The sequence below is a fragment of the Clytia hemisphaerica genome, unplaced genomic scaffold (assembly GCF_902728285.1).
Source record: "Clytia hemisphaerica strain Z4C2 unplaced genomic scaffold, Clytia hemisphaerica genome assembly, whole genome shotgun sequence".
NCBI classification, from domain to species: domain Eukaryota; kingdom Metazoa; phylum Cnidaria; class Hydrozoa; order Leptothecata; family Clytiidae; genus Clytia; species Clytia hemisphaerica.
Window position 1 is genome coordinate 685,377 of NW_027104560.1, and position 20,981 is coordinate 706,357.

Genomic DNA, 20,981 nt, shown 5'->3' on the forward strand with positions numbered 1-20,981 from the left:
TGGAAGTGTTTAATAATTTAAAATTATCGGGAATTTTAAAGAAATAACTTGGATACCTTCTGGAACTTCTTTTATTTTCAAAAGTCTGAAAATTATAAAGGGTGGGTCATTTTCCGTAAGCGCCCTCACGACATTAAAGGAGAAGATTTCCAGAGACCCCACTCGGCATGTTTTTCATGATTTTCATGATTTTTGGAATTTTAGCATTTTTCATCATTTTTAGCATGTTTTTGGCAAAGTTGGCATGTTTTTTCAGGAAATCCAATCTTCAAGAAAAAAGTTTATACTGTTTTATTGAAATATTACTGTTATCGACTGAAATAATTATTTCAAAGTTTGTGTAATTGCAACATTTGATTTCTTTTTAGAAACTATAATCAAATCAAAATGTTCAATTTTGTTTCCTCCTTGAACTTTTACTTATTGCTTTTTAAGAGATAGTTATAGTTTTTATAATTTTGATTTGGTATATGAAAAACTGAATTGTAGTTCTCAGAGGTCCACAGCTTTGTAATGAATTGTGAAGACTTTCTCTAAATATAGGTCTCCTTTTGTAAGAAATAACAGTCGACATAACAGTTTTTCGAATTTTCTTTTTAGACAAGCAACTAGTAATAAGAGAAAAAGTTAATAATAGACATGGGAAAGACAAAATTCAAAGCTAGTTGGAAACAGGATAGACCTTGGTTGGTTGAAGTTAAAAACAACGTTCACGAGGCTTTGTGCACAGTTTGTGGAGACAAATTAAATATAACAAGTGGCATAGGAGCGGTTAAATCTCATGAAACAAGACCAAAACACTTAAGTAATTTACAAAGTCATTCAAGACAGTCAACATTTATTAGAAAGGATGAGAAAGGTACTTTGACCTTGAAATCTCCTAGTGGTGAATATCAACTTACGTCAGAGGAGCAGAAATGGAAAGCCGAAATTCTTCATTCTTTGAATGTCGTCGACAAAAATTTCTCATTTTCATCATGTTCTTCGGACAACTATTTGAATCGTGAGAAGTTTCCAGATTCCGACATTGCTAAAGCCTACGAGATGTCCTCCACCAAGGTTGCTTATTTAATAAAGTTTGGAATTGCTAAATATTTCCAAGACGAACTGTTAAAGGAGGTCCATGATCAACCATTTACCTTCCATTTTGATGAGTCGACTACATCACAGACCAAAAAGCAATATGACGGGTATGTCAGGTTTTATTCCTTTACATCTGGTGAAGTTGTGGTCGCTTATTGCGGCACGCTGTTCGTTGGAAGATGCAAAGCGAATGATTTGTTGGATCATCTACACATATTCTTCAAAAAGAACAATCTTAACGTGAACATGTTGCTCAACTTGGGCCTGGATGGACCCAATGTCAATCTTGCCTTTATGGAACTTTTGAAGAAGTCAATTACTTTCATTGACATAGGAACGTGTGCTTTACATGTATGTAACAATGCATTTGGAAGGTTAGTAAAAGAACTAAATTGCATTGTCGAGCTTGATCAGATGGCGATCGATTTTCATTTCTTCTTCAAGTACTCTGCTGGAAGACGAGAAGACTATTCTAAAGTCACTGAGCTAACGGGTGTTCTGACGCAACACCTAGAAAAACATTGTGCATCAAGATGGATTAGCTTGGACAGAGTTTTAATTAAACTAATCGAACAGTTCCTTAACTTGAAAAATTACTTCATGAAAAAAGTACCTGAACTACCCGGATTTAAAGGCAAGTCAGGAATTGCTGCCACGAGCAGATACAAACGCATCAAACAATATCTCACTGATGAAAGAGTTTTGATCGTCATGCATTTTGTTGCTAGTGTTGCACAAGATTTTCAAGCTTTCATTAAGCCATTGCAAACGAAAAGTCCAATGATCCACATTCTTCATTCTAAATGCACCAAATTAATTCACACTTTGCTCCGACGGTTTATTCTGGAAAACAAAATCAGCAACTCAAAGACCAAAAAACCAATTGGTACAAATAAACTACTTGATCTTGAAGTTAAAGACTCAACAAATCAAACAGTAAGAAGAATAATCAAAATTTTCGCACCTTTCTGACATTGAAAATAGCTCTTGTTTTATAGTACTTACTCCAACTTACTCTTTTACATCATGTTTTGATTTAAGAAAGGTAATGCGATTACAGTTATTTTGAAATTTTATTTAAAATAAAATACTTCACTCTCTAAAATTTAGCTTGACTGTAATTTTGGTGACGGAGCAAAGAAGCTGTTGGCTAATTTGGATGCACTTGAGAAAAAGAAGCTTTCTGAAACCTTTGTAGAAGCGCTTAGCACCTCAGCCGAGTATCTCATCGAGGAATTGCCATTTACAGTTCAAGTGGTTGCTGATGCAAGGTTTTTGCATCCTCTTATGCGTACCTCAAAGGTTGCACCTGAAGCTATTAGAAGATTGTGCTCGACAATACTCCCAGCGCTGCCAGACGATTTCATCAAAAAGAAGTTTCAATCGATATCCAGTGAATCTACATTAGTAACAGATCTGGTAATGAGCGAGTTTAAAATGTATCAGTTGGAGTCCATACCAAAATCATTCTACGAAGAGCAGAGTAAAAAGAAAACGTCATCAGATAGAGAGCAATCCTCTTATTGGAAGTATGCATATGGCATCGCTGATGTCCAACGTGCAGAACCAGACACAGATTCGGCTTTCATAAGAGTTGATAAGTATTGGAGTAAGGTAAGGTTGTAACTGTAGGTTAATTTAAAACACAGCCCAGTAGACTTACATAGATATTAAAATATGCTTTAGCTTGGTGCTTGGTACTTTTGCTAAGACTATTTTGTTCTATTTGAATAGATCAAGTGTCTCTATTGAAATACCATTGATGTTTGTTAAAAGTATCACTCTTTCGTTTTGAAGGTAGGGGCAATCTGTGGAATTGACGGTACGAAAAAGTTTTCAAAGTTAACTGCGCTGGTCAATTGTGTTCTGATTCTTTCACATGGCAATGCTGACCCTGAACGAGGATTTTCAATTAATAAACATCTATTACAAATTCATGGCAGCAACACAGGCGAGGAAACATTGGAAGCGTTGAGGATCGTCAAAGATTCCATCATTCGGAAAGGGGGAATTGAGAATGTCCAAGTTACAAAAGCTTTGATTCAGTCTTGTAAAAATGCTCATTCGCTTTATATGGCAGAGCTTGCTGAGAAGAAAAGACAAGAGAAAACCACTTTATTAGAGGCAAAAAATGCTCAGGAGAAAGAAGATCAGTTGAAAGTCGTTAACGAGATTGACAATGATATGATTCTGATTCAGTCTGGTATAGAAATAGCTGAGGCATCAATTTCGGAAGGAAATGAGGAAATGGAGCTATTGATTAAAGGCCAAAAGTTAGATCGAGAACGTTTAGCTCAAGCTCATCAGAAAATCAATATGGGTGTTAAACGAAAAGCTGAACTTCAAATATCATTACGAGAGGCAGAGGCCAAAAAGAAAAAGCTTAGTTAATTGATAACATATTGACAGTTATACTATGTAGTCTTTAGATATTCGTTGATATTGATATCTTTGTTATACTTTGTATATGCTTTTGTTTGCTCTTACTTCTTTGAGGTGCTCATGACTCCTTTGAATCTAGTTACATTTCTTTAGGATCACAGTTTTATGAAGAATGATATCACTAGGAGAATCTTGAACTTGCCTTTAGGCTGTTGCTGATAGGGATAGGGTTTTCTATAATCTGAACACTGCAGTAATAGATATCATTTTCTTCATTTGTATATACTAACGTTATTTTCATATATTATCAGATACTTGTACCCTTTGCTGTCTGTTTTTTGAAAAAAAGTTTTTTAAGGTTTTCACCAAGACCATTCCACTTGGTTTTTCACACATTCGAGACTTTCAATAACACGTAGCGCTTCAGTAGAGATATCATTACAAAGAATTTTGGTAGTCCGTTTCGTAAGTTGGGAAGATTCAATTATGACTTTTAAAACTTTTAATCGTTATTTTAAAGGATACATTGAAAAACACTTTTATAATTCAAAGTAAATTATAATGAATGTATTGGTATTGGTTTAAGTAAAAGAAGAGACTAAAACTTTAAAGATTTTGAAAATGGCATTTTCATGTTTTTGGGATTGAAAATGGCATTTTTTCATTTTTTTCAGTGCTAGAATGGCATTTTTTAGCATTTTTTTCGGGAATTTTTGGCATTTTTTCATGCATGTTTTTTTAAAAAAGCCAGTGGGATCTCTGGATTTCTTTTGACCATTCAGCAAAAAACAACTAAAGAAATCATGTTTAAGGCAAGTTGCACCGGGGATACTAATGGGAAAGGAAATTCCATTGTTCCAAGCTAGAAAAATCCAGTGAGGATTGTTTTAGAGTTCAAATTTTTTTAACATTGAATTTCAAATAGGAAATAAATGACAGTCAATCTTCTATTGGGGCTGAATTGCAAGGTTTTATTTCACCGGGGAAGAAATTTTGGCCATGTCTTTCCAGTCTAAAGTAAGCTCCGATTTTTAACGCCAGTTAAAGAATGAACAATTTCAATTATTAGTGCCAAAATCACGCCTTGACTATTGTCCAGTATTATCTTTATATTGATCTCTATTGATCGGAACAGCAATGTCAAAACTCGGCTGACAGGCATAAAGGTTTTTTTTAGTTGAGCTGCCCTTGCTGATAGTATAGGATAAGTGGAAAATAAGATCTAGTAGCTGATCATCTGATAGCGACAGTCAAATTCAACAAAATCTGAGTTTTTCTGAAAAATCATGAAAAATCGCTACTAGACCCACTCAAATTCATCAAAAACATCAACCAATTCAACTTAAACATCACCATAACCAACCATCATGACGTCCACGAGGAATAGAAATACTCCAAATCCGCTTTGCAGTCCTTCATCCTGTGCTGACGACCAAAACGAAGAAAGTTTAACCTGCTCGAAGTGTAATCGACTAGTGCACTACATTTGTACAAGGCTACCACCCTACATGATTGCAGTCTGTAAAGACGGGAGAAGAACTGCGAACGCATGCAAATACGTGTGTCAAAATTGTGTGAAAGTAAATAAAGATCTTTTGGTCCTCTCCCCTCAACCATCCCTGCGAACGGCCGCCGAGCTTGCAAAATTAAATGAGACGATTAAAGAAAACGAAAAGACAATTAAGAAATTGAAGTCTAATGAACAACACCTTCTCGAGATTATTGAATCTCAAAAAAAAGAGCTCACTAATCTAGAGAAGAAATTGTCTAATGACCCGGCGTTTCATACTGTCGAATATGTTGAGAGTAAACTGGAAAAGAAACTAGAAACCTTCCGAACGGAAATCTTAACATCATTGAAAGAGGAATGTAAAAAATCGTATTGTTGAAAATACGAAATTTATGACGTGTTTGCATAAATTAGTATAATCTGTATAATTTGCATAAATTATAAATTTAGAAGTTTTCTAGTATTTATGAAGTGCAAATTTTATAGCACGTCCCTTCTTCTCGTGGACCTTAGTGAATATAGATGTAGATATTTTTGAACCCGCAAGAACTGTTTAAGAAACATTAAACCTTGAGTAGTTTATTGGTTTTTTACATGGCGCCCGATGAGGGACACGAGAGAAGAAATTATTGATCAAGTAGCTGAGCTGAGTTCCTGAAATTTACGTTTGTTGCTGAATTTTGGAGAATTGAAGTTTTGGAGATCCAAGATCCATAAATGAACAATAATTGTACGAGAGATATTCAACCTCAAACGTAAGATGAACCTTTCCTCTGTCTGAAGTTACAACTACTTGACTAGAACTGAATTTGACTGAACTTATTTTGAAATTTTGAGAAATTTACGATTTTTTAACTGTTTTGAAGCATTTTTGAGAACTTTTTAGACTGAATCTTTTTCTCTCTTTCTCGAGCGTACTGATTCTTGATTTTTTCTCTTGATGTTGTTTGAACTTTCTTGATATTTGATGTTTTGAATGAGACAGATTCTGTGTGTGGAATTCTGATTTTTCTTGATTGATATTTGCTCTAGGCATAAGATTTTAAAGATATTTTGACTGACGAACCCGTGACAGTATTTTTTACGACTTAAAAGGTACTGAAATTCCTTGATTGCAAGGATATTTACTGATTTTTGGACGATATTTTTTCTTGACAGAATTTTTTTTGAACTGATTTAGAGATTCACTCTTATTCTCATTTTGATTTGAGTTTTTGGAGCACGTTTTTTCTAGGAGCCTAGAAAAGAGAAATTTGCTTTGTTTGAATTGCAAAATAATAGAATTCGATTGGCCGCGATAATTTATGCGATTTTTCCCTCTTTATGTTGAGACGCGTGATTGGTTTGAGTTTTGTGTTGAATTACTGAACAATAGATTTTCTTTTTTGACTTTATAGCGGCGGCGCACGTCGTTAATTGAATTAATTATTTGTTGAACTTGAGAACAAAAGAAGTTTTGTGAAGGGTGCGTGCCCTAAATTTTTGTGATTGAATTAGTGGAAGATTTGGTTTTTCCCTCTTTCTTTATTTGAAGTTTGAAATATTTTTTTGAAGTTTGTTTATTTAATTTGATCATGTCTCAAACATCTGATTTAGATAAAAGGATAAATCAGAGGAAAGCAGCTCGTACAATGACTACTTCTGTCATTACCAAGATTAAAGCCCAACTGCTAAATAAAGATGTTACTCATGTAAAACTGCTTGGTTTACAAAATAACCTTGTCAGTAAGCTTGAGCGACTAAATACTTTGGATGAGGAAGTTTGGAATTTTATGGAGGCTGATGACATAGAAAGGGATGCAACGGAAAGTTTAGAGTTTGTCGATGATACGCATGAACTTCTGGCTGAAGTTACAATGAAGATTCAATCTTTATCTGTTACTCCAAGTCCAGAAGGTGCACGACCTGAAAGTGTGAGTTCTAATAAAAGTTCTGTTTCCCGGTGTCGACTGCCTAAGTTTGAGTTGCCAATATTTAAGGGGGACCCTTTAGTTTGGCAAGGGTTTTGGGACCAATTTAAGACTTCGATTGATGAAAACGATGATATTACTGACATTGACCGTTTTAATTACCTCAAAAGATATCTTGGAGGCTCTGCTCTTGAGACGGTGTCAGGACTGAGTTTGAATTCCAAGAATTATAAAGAGGCCGTTAGGATTTTGAAAGAGAGATATGGCAATTCTCAAGTATTGATATCTGCACACATGGATCGGTTGATTGGGATGCATAAAGTATCTCGAAAAGAAGATATTCAAGGACTCAGGAAGTTGTATAACAGTGTGGAAAACTGTACACGAAACCTGAGTGCCTTGGAGTTGGATGTGTCATCGTACGGAAGTTTACTGATTCCCCTTCTCAAAGGTAAGTTGCCGGATGAGTTGATTATCACCATTGCAAGGAGATTTGGTAGTGACGTTTGGACATTAGATAGATTGATGAGCTATTTCAATGATGAATTGACGGCGTATGAAAATTGTAAATCCCTCATTAAGCCGTCAGGTTCTGATGAAAAAAGCAAGAAGAAATCTGACATGGGTTACTCGGCTAGTTGTTTGCATGGTCATGGAAACACTCCAAATCCTCCTAAGAAGCAATGTGTTTATTGTAATAGTGATTCTCATCTTGCATCTAAATGTACATCTGTGACAAACGTCAAGGCCAGGCTTGAGATCATCAAAAAGCAAGGCCGCTGTTTCTTGTGTTTGAACAAAGGTCATCTTCTTAGAGATTGTCAAAGTAAGTATTCGTGTAACAAATGTAAGCGAAAACATCATGTCTCCTTTTGTTCAGGCGAAGAGCAGTCAGCGCATACTATCTTTGCTTCGGTAACGAAAAGTGTTCTTATGCAGACTGCTTCCGCTAAGATTTCCAACTTGTACAGTGGTCACGAGAGCGATTCACGAGTTCTTTTCGATAGTGGTAGTGACAGAAGCTACATTTCACAAGAGTTGTGCGATCGTTTAAAACTGACTCCAGTGAGAAAAGAGCCCATAATTATTAATACCTTTGGGACGAACGAGGGAAAACGTCAGCTTCTAAATGTTTATAGATTTAAAGTTCTGAGCAAAGTTGGGAATGAGTTTAATGTTGTTGAGGCGCATGGTGTACCTGTTGTTTGTAATCCATTGAGTCGCCAGAATATTGACTTTGTGAAGAGGAGTTGTCCTCATGTACAAGGATTGGTTTTAGCTGACAGCAATGTTGATGGTGAGAAAATGACTGTGGATGTATTGATCGGATTAGATTTTTATTACGACTTCTTTAAAGGAAACCTTAGGAAAGGCGATGGAGGCCCTATTGCTTCTGAGACCACGCTTGGGTGGGTTTTGAGTGGCAAATTTCAATTTTCCGATGAACAATCAACAGTTTGTCTTCAGGCTCATGCTATGAAAGCACATGTTGAGAGGGAAATTGATCTAAGGGAGGAATTGGGAAAGTTTTGGGAAATAGAGTCTGCCGAGGGAAAAGAGGAATCGTCTGTGATTAATGAATTTGAGAAACACATTTTTCACGATGGCACACGTTATGTCACGAAACTGCCTTTTAAGCCAGATCATGATCCTCTGTCTGACAATTTCAATGTAAGTCAGAGGAGATTGAAATCCAACATCAGAAAACTGAAGTCTACAGGAATTTTGAATGATTATCACGAAGTATTTAAGGAGTACGAAAGCGAGAAAATCATTGAAAAGGTTCCTGTGAATGAGGTTTACAAAGAACGTGGGACAGTACACTACCTTCCGCATAGAGCTGTTGTGCGCGAAGACAAACTCACCACAAAGATTCGACCTGTTTTTGATGCTTCTTGCAAGATCAATGGACCTTCTTTGAACGAGTGTTTGTATTCCGGACCGAATCTTTTGTCCAAGATCTTTGATGTTCTTTTTAGATTTCGTTTGAATAAGATTGGGATTGTTGCTGATATTAAGAAAGCCTTTCTAAACATAAGTATAGCTCCTGAGCATCGAGATTTTTTGAGGTTCATTTGGGAGGAAAATGACGAACAAGTTATCTACCGCTTTAGAAGACTTGTCATGGGTTTGACTTGTAGTCCTTTCCTTTTGAATGGAACTGTACGGCAGCATCTTCAAAACGAAAAAGGTAAGTATACAGCTGATGTTTTAGATCGATTAGGTGAAGATTTGTATGTTGATGACATTACGAGTGGTTGTGAGTCTGTGGAAGAAGGGAGAAAGTTTCAGAAGGTTGCGAATAGTGTGATGAAAGATGCTGGATTTGATTTGAGAAAGTGGATGACGAATGATAAGCGATTGCAGAGATTTTTTGATGGGGGAAGTGAGAGTGACATGGGTGATGCTGAAGGTGATGATGTGACTTTTGCGAAAACTGTTACAGGGATGTCGGTTGAGAATGGTTATCACAAAGTTTTAGGTTTGGAATGGGATAGAGATTCGGATGAATTGTTATTTGACTTTAAGAGTTTGATCAAAAAATCTGGAGATGACGTTTTGACGAAAAGAAAGATTTTGAGCTTGTCTGTTTCCATGTACGATCCTTTAGGTATCATATCACCGGTTACAGCACAACTTAAAACTCTTTTTCAGCTTTTGTGTGTTGACAAGGCAAATTGGGATGATGTAGTGTCGGATGAGATCGCTTTGAAATGGAGAGTTTTGATGGAGAGGATTGAGGAACTAGGAGTTGTTCGGATACCGAGGTATGCTTTGGTTGATAGGAATGAAATTGTGTCTGTTGAATTGCATGGATTTAGTGATAGCTCGTTGATTTTGTACTGTGGTGTTGTTTATTTAAGAGTTATCACTAGATCTCATGCTAAAGCTTTCTTTTGGACTTCTAAGACGAAAGTCGCTCCTTTAAAGAAGACTTCTATTCCTAGACTTGAATTGTTGGCTTGTTTGCTTCTTACGAAATTGATATCGAATGTTGATGTGGCGTTGTGTGAACGACTGAAGATTAATCGTATTGTCTGTTGGTCGGATTCAACTGTTTCGCTTTGTTGGATTAGAGGTAAAGAGAAGACTTGGAAAGCTTGGGTGGAAAACAGGGTTGTTAAGATAAGAAAGGTTGTTTCTAGGGAGTCTTGGTTTCATGTTGCTGGTACTGAAAATCCTGCCGATGCTCCTACTAGACCTGTTGAGGATTTCTCTGCTCTTTTTCAAGACAAGTGGCTTTCTGGTCCTTCCTTTCTTTCTAATCTTGACATTGACTATGACAAAAGACGTGACAATAAAACCGAAATACCAATTGACGCACAAGTAGAACTTAGACGAACTGACGTTAACGTTATGACTGTGACTTCAGATAAGAAAGTTAGTCTGAGTGATGTGATCGATTTCTCTCGTCATGGATCCTTACGTAAGCTTGTAACTGTTGTAGCTTTCGTTCTTCGTTTCAAAAACAACTTTTTGGCGAAGAAGTACAAACACGATAAAATGCTAACAGAACTGACCGCAGAAGAAACTACCAACGCACTTTCCATGATTCTACGCGATGAACAAGAACGAATGACGAACCAACCAAACTTTGAGAAGACGAAATCAAACTTGAACGTATACAAAGATGACGAAGGATACCACCGTGTCAAGAGTCGATTCAACGAGTCTTCGCTACCAACAAAGAAGAATCCCTTACTGCTGCCTGAATCAACCGACTTCACGAAATTGCTCATCAAAGATACGCATGAGAAGTGTTTGCATTTTGGTATTGAAACCACACTTGCCAAAATTCGCGAAAGATATTGGATAATTCGTGGAAGAAAAGCTGTCAAGAATGTGCTTCGCAAATGTGTTAGTTGTAAACGGTTTCAAGGGAGAACGATGAAACCACCGGAATCTCCTGAACTGCCAGAATTTCGAGTGAACTATAACAACCATCCGTTTTCGTCGACTGGACTTGACTTTGCTGGACCCCTCTTTGTAAAGAATAAAGGACTTCCAAGCTCAAAGGTATACATTTTGCTTTTTACTTGCGCTAGTAGTCGTGCAATCCATCTTGAACTCACTCCTGACATGAAATCTCCTGCGTTCATACGGGGATTCCAACGCTTTGCTTCACGTCGTGGTACACCTGATGAAATCATAAACGACAACGCCAAGACCTTCAAATCGAAAGAAGTCAAACGTTTGATGACTCGATTGAATGTTCGGCAACGATTTATTCTGCCTGCCTCTCCATGGTGGGGAGGTTTTTATGAACGATTGGTTCGCTCCGTCAAGACAGCATTAAAGAAAATTTTGAAAAAGGCCCTTCTAACCTTTGAAGAGCTACAGACGGTCTTGAGCGAAATTGAGGCCACTATCAATCAAAGACCACTATGCTACACAAGTGATGATGAGATTGGGAACACGATCACGCCTAATCATCTCATGTACGGTCGGCAACTCAATACGACCCCTTCTTTTAACGTTTTTAATACTTTAACAACACCTGACGATTGCACCAGACGAGCCCGACATCTTATGAATTTGGTTAAACACTTTCAAAAATGTTTCAAGAGCACCTATTTGAATGAACTTAAACAAAAACATTCATATGATAAGACCAGAACTTCCGAACTTAAGTTAACATTGAATGACGTTGTACTTATCAGAGACGATACACCAACACCGAGGACGCAATGGAGAATGGGAAAAGTTGAAAGCTTCGTAATTGGAGCTGATGGAAAGATACGTGGTGCACGTTTGAAAGTCAACACGACGAATGGTACCTCCACCATCCATCGACCTTTGCAGAAGATCATCCCATTTGAAATTGCGGACGACACACCCACCGACGATGACCCAGCTGATAATCCTTTAAAGCCTTCGAGTTCAGGTAGTGCGCGCGGCTATGAGCAAACAGTAAGAAGCAGAATACGCCGGCGAGCTGCGATTGAAGGACAGAACTTACGTCGAGCTAGAGACTTAGAAAGATGATATTTTGAGATAAAACAGGACTTTTGATATATATATGATAATTGACTTGGAGTCAATTATGGGGGGAGAATGTTGAAAATACGAAATTTATGACGTGTTTGCATAAATTAGTATAATCTGTATAATTTGCATAAATTATAAATTTAGAAGTTTTCTAGTATTTATGAAGTGCAAATTTTATAGCACGTCCCTTCTTCTCGTGGACCTTAGTGAATATAGATGTAGATATTTTTGAACCCGCAAGAACTGTTTAAGAAACATTAAACCTTGAGTAGTTTATTGGTTTTTTACACGTATGCTGCAGCCACTTCTGCCAATGTCCAAGTGCCTAATGACAATATCAAGACCGCCGTTAAAGAGGTCCACGAGGAGGAGGCAGCAGAAGAAAGGGATAAGATCAGAAGATCAAAGAACATCATCATCCATGGTGTTGAGGATCCAGCAACAGAGGATGCTACCAAAAAAGATGAAGCATGGGTGAAAACACTCATCGAAAAGCTCCACGTCAAAATTAACATCAAATATATCTCAAGAATTGGCAAATCAGTAGACGGGAAAAAGCGTCCCCTCATTGTTACTCTGAACAGTGAGGAAGAGAAAATGAATGTTTTTGGAAATCTCCCAGCGCTAAAAGGAATTGATGCCTATAAGGGGATGAGCATTTGCGAAGATCTAACTCCAGCTCAAAGAAAAAAGTACAAAGAGGCGGCAGAAGATGCTAAGGCACGAAATCAAACCGAAAAAGATGGAGTCTGGAGAGTGCGGGGTTTTGCAAAAAACGGATTCGGTGTAAAGAAGATAAACGCCAAAGATCGGCAATAAACCAAACACAAAAAAAAGACGTAACAAAGAAGAAAGACGAACAAACTAACAAACGAAAAAACCTTAACATACTATATACTAATGCAGACCAACTAACTAAAATAAAGAAAAAAGAACTAAATGAAGTGATTTCAAAAGAACAACCCGATATCATTGCAATTTGTGAAGTAAAACCGAAACATTCGAAAAAAGAACGTCTCATACAAGACTACCACATTGAAGGCTACTCCGAACCCTACGAAACAAATGCCTTAAATGATGTTGGACGTGGAATCATCGTTTTGACACATAAATCGATCAAAAATGTAGTCGAAGTGACACCCAATAGTGAATTTCAGGAGGTATGCTTGCTGGAAATCAAACTAAAAGGAGCGGATTCTTTGCTTTTTGGATGTATGTATCGAAGTCCAACCAACACGCCAACATCAGCAAAAAACAATACAGCACTTAATCTTCTTCTGAAGGAAATAGCAATGAATAAGAAATACAGTCATAAGTGTATCGTCGGAGACTTCAACTATAAAGATATCAATTGGGAAAATTGGTCAACTCCTCACGATGACACGAAGGAAGACGAACAATTTCTCGAAGCTTTAAGAGACTCCTTCTTTTACCAACACGTCGATGAACCAACAAGAGCTAGAGGTACCGATACGCCATCACTTATTGACCTGATTCTGACAAATGAAGAAAGCCAGGTTAGCAACATAACCTATCTTTCACCACTTCATAAAAGTGATCACAGTGTTCTATCATTTACGTTCGAATGTTACCTTGAAACAGAATGCATTATCGAAAACTATAACTACAATAAGGCAGATTTTGAAGCAATGAAAGGACATTTTGAGAACTCGGACTGGGTTACAGGTTTCCATCAAAAAGCAGGAAATGCAAACGTAAATGATTGCTGGAAGATGTTGCGAGATAAATTATTCGAGCTTAGGAATCGGTACGTTCCTCGTACGAAGGGGAAACATGCCTACGGAAAAAAAGGAAGTTTTGCAATCGATCAAGATATTCAACAAAGCTTGAAAGAAAAACGTCGCCTTCATCGCAAATGGATAAGATCAATAGGTACAACTTCGGAACAGAGAAATAGAGCTATTTACGCTACTGCAAGAAACAAGGTTACAGGAAAGATCAGACGAGAAAGAAGAAGACTAGAAGAACGAATTTGTGGTCAAGCAAAAAGAAGCCCTAAGAAGTTTTGGAAGCATATCCGGAACTCAATGAAGACCAAAACGGGAATTTCCCCTCTTCTCCTTGATCCAAATGATAAATCATCACTTCGTTTTACTGATGAGGACAAGGCTGACATCCTACAGGATCAGTTTTGCAGTGTTTTTACGAATGAACCTGCTGGATCACTACCTGAGTTTCCATCACGAACAGACACAGATGTAGCATTCGATCTAACAATCGACATGATCAAAAAGGAACTGAAAGATTTGAATCCTAATAAATCGCTAGGACCTGATGAGATTCACCCAGTCATGCTGAAAAAGCTGGCCTTTTACATAGCTGGTCCTTTACATACTATCATGGCCAAGTCCTTCGTAGAAAGTAAACTACCTGATGATTGGAAGACTGCACATGTGTCCCCGATCTACAAGAAAGGAAAAAAGAACCTTGCAGAAAACTACAGGCTCGTTAGTTTAACATCAGTTACGTGTAGAGTAATGGAAAGAATCCTAAAGAAACAAATAATGGAACATCTCACGAATGAGAAATTGCTATCAACCAAACAACATGGGTTCATGGGTAAGCGATCGACAGTGACACAACTACTTCACTACTTAGACAAATGTGCAGACTCGATATCCAATGATAAGGTTGTTGACGTAATCTATTTCGACTTCGCAAAGGCATTTGACACCGTTCCACATCGCAGATTACTAAGAAAACTTGAAGCGTATGGTATCAGAGGAAGGGTACTTGGTTGGATGAAAGCATTTTTGTCCGATCGTTACCAATATGTGAAGGTCAATGGAAAGTTATCTAAGAAATGCCAGGTGCAAAGTGGTGTACCACAAGGAAGTGTCTTAGGTCCACTCCTTTTCGTTATTTACATCAATGATCTAGCTGAAGTTACCAACTCACAAAGCTTGTTGAAGAAATAAATAACGCTGAAGATGCAATTAGACTTCAGCACGATATCGAGGCAATGGAAAAGTGGTCTAGTGACTGGTTGTTGAAATTCCATCCTGGCAAGTGCCACGTGTTGACACTAGGGAAATTCTGGAACATTCAACATGCACATCCTTACGAGATCGCTGGCTCTGTCCTAGAACATGTTGATCAAGAAAAAGATCTTGGAGTGATTATTGATAGTGAATTGAATTTCGAAGAACACATCTACACCAAGATCAAGAAGGCTAACTCGATCGTTGGATTGATTAACAGAAGCTTCGACTTCCTTTCTCCCGAGATGCTCCGCACACTTTTCATTGCATTTGTGAGACCTCACCTTGAGTACGCGCAAGCTGTTTGGTCTCCACGGCTGATCAAACACTCTGATGCAATTGAAAGTGTCCAACGTAGGGCCACAAGACTTGTCGGTGGTTATAGAAACCATTCATATGAAGAACGTTTACAAGTCATGAACCTACCCAGCCTCAAGATCCGGCGTAAAATCGGGGACATGGTGGAAGTATATAAACATCTTAATGTCTATGATAAATCTTCCCTATGTCAGAAACTCGTTCTTCGAAATCGACCTCAACGTAAGCACAATCTCGAATTAAAGAGGAATTTTGCTGAAGACGGCATTAGAGGATACCAAACGAATTCACTTTACTATAGGAGCATTGATACTTGGAACAGTTTGGCAACCAATGTTGTAAATGCAGCGTCCGTAGGGAAATTCAAACTAGAATTGACAAACGAATGGAAAGATAAGATCTATAAATTGTAAAGATGTAAGATTGTTTCATAGAGGTCAATAGACCTGAGAAATACACTTCTATAAATTAAAATAGTCAATAGACGCCGAAATATTAGGCACATAAAAGGGGAATTCAAAACTTTAAAACGCCAATTGATTATTAACCCTTAGATTTAACCCTGAAGCTCACTATATCTTGACAAGCCCAATAAAGATTTTATCTGTATACTTTTTTATGGTGCACCCGGTATATTTTATGCAACTATGAAATATATGTTATATACAATGATCGAGAAATAATGGATATAATAAAATGGATTTTAAATTTATAAAGAAATTTGTATATTTTTCGAGCCCGTCCAATTCAAAATTATAATTATTATAATGATCAACATTAAACAAATTATAAACTGTATGTGAAGTATAATTGGATGATTAAGCGTTAATTAAAAAGGTGTAGTCATGTGTGTTTTCATGTATAAATATTGATGAATAAGTGACAAAAAAAAAACGTTTGTGCTTTAGTGTAGTAGACATATTTTTATAAGAACACAATGCTTCGATGCGCAAAATGTTAAGAACTATAGTTAAAAACATTTCAAAGCTTCGCAGATTCTAAAACGCCTAATTCTTTAGTAACATGGACAAAAATACTTTCAAAAAGAGGAAAATAAGAACACGTGAAAAATATTTTTAGGCTTAAAAATAAAAAGTTAAGTCCTATAAAAAACGTGCAACTGGCCAATTATACATGTCTAGTTCTAACAATTCCTTTTCGAAAACATTGATGTGAAATGAAAATAAGAATCAAAACTTTCATATTTTGTCCTTTTTTCAGGAGATGTTATTCTAGCAATAAATAGATGTCAGATTATTTATTACACGAGCTTGCAGGTCTAGGTGACTGGAAACAAATCGAAGTATTATTTCGAATCAATGCAGTAAAAGATGTAAATTTACAAGATGATGAATTTGAAGGCCAAACTCCATTACATTGGGCAGTCAGAAAAGGTATGGATAAAATATTTTTGCAGAGTTCAGATCCAATTTTTGCAGATCCAATCTCCAAGGCGATACTCCTGGTTCTACTAATTTTGGGAAGCTAGTGTGCGATATTGAAGGCTCCTTTTTCGAAAACTATTCACTCTAAGGTAGCAGATGGCGCTTTTTCTTCCTGAATTACTATTTTAGCCAATTTCTGCCCAAATCATTCCTTTATTTTAGCAAGAAAGTGTATCCCATGTTACTAATTAATTTGCAGAATAATATAGCTGAGAGATTAGAAACTCATTCCAGGGATATGTTATAGCGGAGCTGGATGAAGGACGAGAATTCCTTAGCGGATTGCTCCTTTGTCTTTTCTATTGTAAACTGTTCATAATAGAAATCCATCTCTGTCCCCTAGAGTGTTCTGTTTTTATAAGAAAAATGAAGCAAACAAAGTATTCATGCAGTACGTTTGCATATATTTTGCTATGATGTTCCCGCTTTTCATCAAAATAATATTTGCAAAAGATACCCCAAAAGCTTCTTTGTAAATGAAGTCTAATTTTATCAGCGTGTGTTATAAATTTGAAGCTTTCACGATTTTTTCTTCAAAAATTTCGGATGTAAATATTTTGACAAATATTGTTTCAATTGACTTGAAATTTTTTACCATACACGTTTTTTTTATATAAGAACAAACTATATAAGAACATAAGGCTTCGAGCCCAAAATTTTAAGAACATTCTAAGAACATACTAAGGCTTTGGAGACTTAAAAACATGCAATTTCTTAAGAAATTACATCAAAATGCTCAAAAAATGCTGAAAATAAGAACATTTTAAGAAAATTTTTAGGCTTCAAATCCAAAAAACTAATATAAGAACATCCGAAGGCTTCGAAAATTTTTGACGTTCTTATAAAAAAAAAAACGTGTAATCAGACATACCGACTTGCTATCTGAAAATATCAGTTAGAAAGTGAGGCACCCCGCGGTGTAGCGCGGTATTTCAAATGAAAAAGAGCTATTTATAATCTTACAGAAGAAATTTCTTTTAACTTTGCTAATGAAAACAATGTTTTTCATTTTTTTAAATGGTCATTCACCAATGTTTTACAGACCCTCTTGATACTTAAAAGTTTTTAATCGTGAACAATAAATGCAGCAGCAGAATCATTGGCTAAAAGAAATCCTAATTTCACGAATTTGTAATTAAAAAAGTTTAATTTCATATCAAATTTTAATGTCAGGGACAGAGATAGAACAAGGCTTTTTCAAATGTGCGTTATCCAGCTCCGCTATAACATATCCCTGCTCATTCTAGTAGAAACAAAAATTATGTTTAAACTTTTTAGGAAAATTAAAGTGTTGTAAACTTTTATTGGAACATCATGCAGATGTTAGTATCAAGATGCATCAAGGATGGACAGTGACTCATTGTGCGGCGGAAAACGGTCATTTGGAGATCTTGCGGTTATTATATGATCATTTTGCACCGATGTTTGACAGAGATGACTTCAATGCTACACCAAAAGATATAGCAAGAGTTTATGGACATAAAGACTGCTACCAATTTCTAGATGAGTAAGTTATCTTTTTGTCTAATCTAAGTTCTCCTTTTCTCCTATTGAAGAGAAATAATAAGTTTATGGGCAGTACATTGCAGGAAATGCTTTAAAATGTAGACGTACAAATAAAAACTCTAAATTCCATTCGCTTTGAGTGTTATTCTTATTATTCTGCTCCATGTTCCAAAAGCTTTAAAATACCAAAAGTGAAATATCTAGTATTAAAGTAGAGTTAATTTTTTCCTCTGCATTTCTGCATTTTCCCCAAGATTACAGCTGAATTATCTTTTCAACTGCCTTTAAATTGTTACAATCGAATCATTCGTACAAGAAAACGGCAAGTAAAACAAGCATTTAACCTCCTACAGACTATTTCTGGAATAGCCCAATGTTGAAAAAAGGATTTTTTTATTGTTGGTCAAACGTCCTCAATTTTTTAACAATGTATGTTGGTATGTTATCTGGATTCTTTTTAATTCTTCAGTGTTGAGAATGGACGTACAAAACGAAGAAGCATCGAAGAAAAGATAGAAGAAAAATCTCTCCCACTCATAATCTCTAATGAAATCACAAACGAAAGACCCAAAACAGCAAATCCTCCGTAAAAAACTGAAACTCACTATAAAGAGAAGATGGAAAACAACTATCTTGAGACATGTGGACCTGATTAGGCTACATTAACAAAATTTTGAAACATCTCAATTTAATGGCCACGCAGTTGAATCAGCCAAGTGGGAATGGGTGATAAGGATTGAAGTGAATCTCCTGTTTAGGATTTGGATTGAAAAAAGGTGGAGATGCTCTATAATCATTCGAAAATCCTGATGAAAAGTTATCCCATTGGGCAGAAAATGGATTTGAGCTGTAAAAGCTTAAAATGAAAAGACATCTAGGATTGGAAAATGGATACAACATCAAAATGGCGTGCGACGTTGAGTACAAAACAAAGTTTTCGATTTTAAAATAGCATCTCCAAAAGATGAAAACTGACAAGTCAATCTTCAAATAAAATAATTTGATTACCTGTTCTGTAATTTTTTGTAATTTTCTGTACGTGGAAGTGTTTAATAATTTAAAATTATCGGGAATTTTAAAGAAATAACTTGGATACCTTCTGGAACTTCTTTTATTTTCAAAAGTCTGAAAATTATAAAGGGTGGGTCATTTTCCGTAAGCGCCCTCACGACATTAAAGGAGAAGATTTCTTTTGACCATTCAGCAAAAAACAACTAAAGAAATCATGTTTAAGGCAAGTTGCACCGGGGATACTAATGGGAAAGGAAATTCCATTGTTCCAAGCTAGAAAAATCCAGTGAGGATTGTTTTAGAGTTCAAATTTTTTTAACATTGAATTTCAAATAGGAAATAAATGACAGTCAATCTTCTATTGGGGCTGAATTGCAAGGTTTTATTTCACCGGGGAAGAAATTTTGGCCATGTCTTTCCAGTCTAAAGTAAGCTCCGATTTTTAACGCCAGTTAAAGAATGAACAATTTCAATTATTAGTGCCAAAATCACGCCTTGACTATTGTCCAGTATTATCTTTATATTGATCTCTATTGATCGGAACAGCAATGTCAAAACTCGGCTGACAGGCATAAAGGTTTTTTTTAGTTGAGCTGCCCTTGCTGATAGTATAGGATAAGTGGAAAATAAGATCTAGTAGCTGATCATCTGATAGCGACAGTCAAATTCAACAAAATCTGAGTTTTTCTGAAAAATCATGAAAAATCGCTACTAGACCCACTCAAATTCATCAAAAACATCAACCAATTCAACTTAAACATCACCATAACCAACCATCATGACGTCCACGAGGAATAGAAATACTCCAAATCCGCTTTGCAGTCCTTCATCCTGTGCTGACGACCAAAACGAAGAAAGTTTAACCTGCTCGAAGTGTAATCGACTAGTGCACTACATTTGTACAAGGCTACCACCCTACATGATTGCAGTCTGTAAAGACGGGAGAAGAACTGCGAACGCATGCAAATACGTGTGTCAAAATTGTGTGAAAGTAAATAAAGATCTTTTGGTCCTCTCCCCTCAACCATCCCTGCGAACGGCCGCCGAGCTTGCAAAATTAAATGAGACGATTAAAGAAAACGAAAAGACAATTAAGAAATTGAAGTCTAATGAACAACACCTTCTCGAGATTATTGAATCTCAAAAAAAAGAGCTCACTAATCTAGAGAAGAAATTGTCTAATGACCCGGCGTTTCATACTGTCGAATATGTTGAGAGTAAACTGGAAAAGAAACTAGAAACCTTCCGAACGGAAATCTTAACATCATTGAAAGAGGAATGTAAAAAATCGTATGCTGCAGCCACTTCTGCCAATGTCCAAGTGCCTAATGACAATATCAAGACCGCCGTTAAAGAGGTCCACGAGGAGGAGGCAGCAGAAGAAAGGGATAAGATCAGAAGATCAAAGAACATCATCATCCATGGTGTTGAGGATCCAGCAACAGAGGATGCTACCAAAAAAGATGAAGCATGGGTGAAAACACTCATCGAAAAGCTCCACGTCAAAATTAACATCAAATATATCTCAAGAATTGGCAAATCAGTAGACGGGAAAAAGCGTCCCCTCATTGTTACTCTGAACAGTGAGGAAGAGAAAATGAATGTTTTTGGAAATCTCCCAGCGCTAAAAGGAATTGATGCCTATAAGGGGATGAGCATTTGCGAAGATCTAACTCCAGCTCAAAGAAAAAAGTACAAAGAGGCGGCAGAAGATGCTAAGGCACGAAATCAAACCGAAAAAGATGGAGTCTGGAGAGTGCGGGGTTTTGCAAAAAACGGATTCGGTGTAAAGAAGATAAACGCCAAAGATCGGCAATAAACCAAA

General features: G+C 36.6%; 4 protein-coding genes across 4 annotated transcripts; all 4 read left to right on the forward strand.

Annotated features, from left to right (window-relative positions):
* Positions 1-625: 625 nt before the first annotated feature.
* Positions 626-3,927, forward strand: LOC136823054 (uncharacterized). The gene is made up of 3 exons (XM_067079349.1): positions 626-2,019; positions 2,194-2,697; positions 2,860-3,927. The coding sequence occupies exons 1-3, from the start codon at positions 640-642 to the stop codon at positions 3,472-3,474; spliced, it is 2,499 nt and encodes an 832-aa protein (XP_066935450.1). The 5' UTR covers positions 626-639; the 3' UTR covers positions 3,475-3,927.
* A 2,632-nt stretch (positions 3,928-6,559) lies between these two features.
* On the forward strand, positions 6,560-12,136 carry LOC136823000 (uncharacterized). The gene has a single exon (XM_067079309.1). It carries the CDS (start codon positions 6,607-6,609, stop codon positions 11,869-11,871), a length of 5,265 nt encoding a protein of 1,754 aa, XP_066935410.1. The 5' UTR covers positions 6,560-6,606; the 3' UTR covers positions 11,872-12,136.
* Positions 11,961-16,430, forward strand: LOC136823056 (uncharacterized). Its single transcript, XM_067079350.1, has 4 exons — positions 11,961-11,967; positions 12,176-12,457; positions 12,781-14,093; positions 16,416-16,430. Exons 1-4 carry the CDS (start codon positions 11,961-11,963, stop codon positions 16,428-16,430), a joined length of 1,617 nt encoding a protein of 538 aa, XP_066935451.1.
* On the forward strand, positions 16,416-19,250 carry LOC136822999 (ankyrin repeat domain-containing protein 66-like). Its single transcript, XM_067079308.1, has 3 exons — positions 16,416-16,588; positions 17,918-18,146; positions 18,615-19,250. The coding sequence occupies exons 1-3, from the start codon at positions 16,441-16,443 to the stop codon at positions 18,733-18,735; spliced, it is 498 nt and encodes a 165-aa protein (XP_066935409.1). The 5' UTR covers positions 16,416-16,440; the 3' UTR covers positions 18,736-19,250.
* Positions 19,251-20,981: the final 1,731 nt, after the last annotated feature.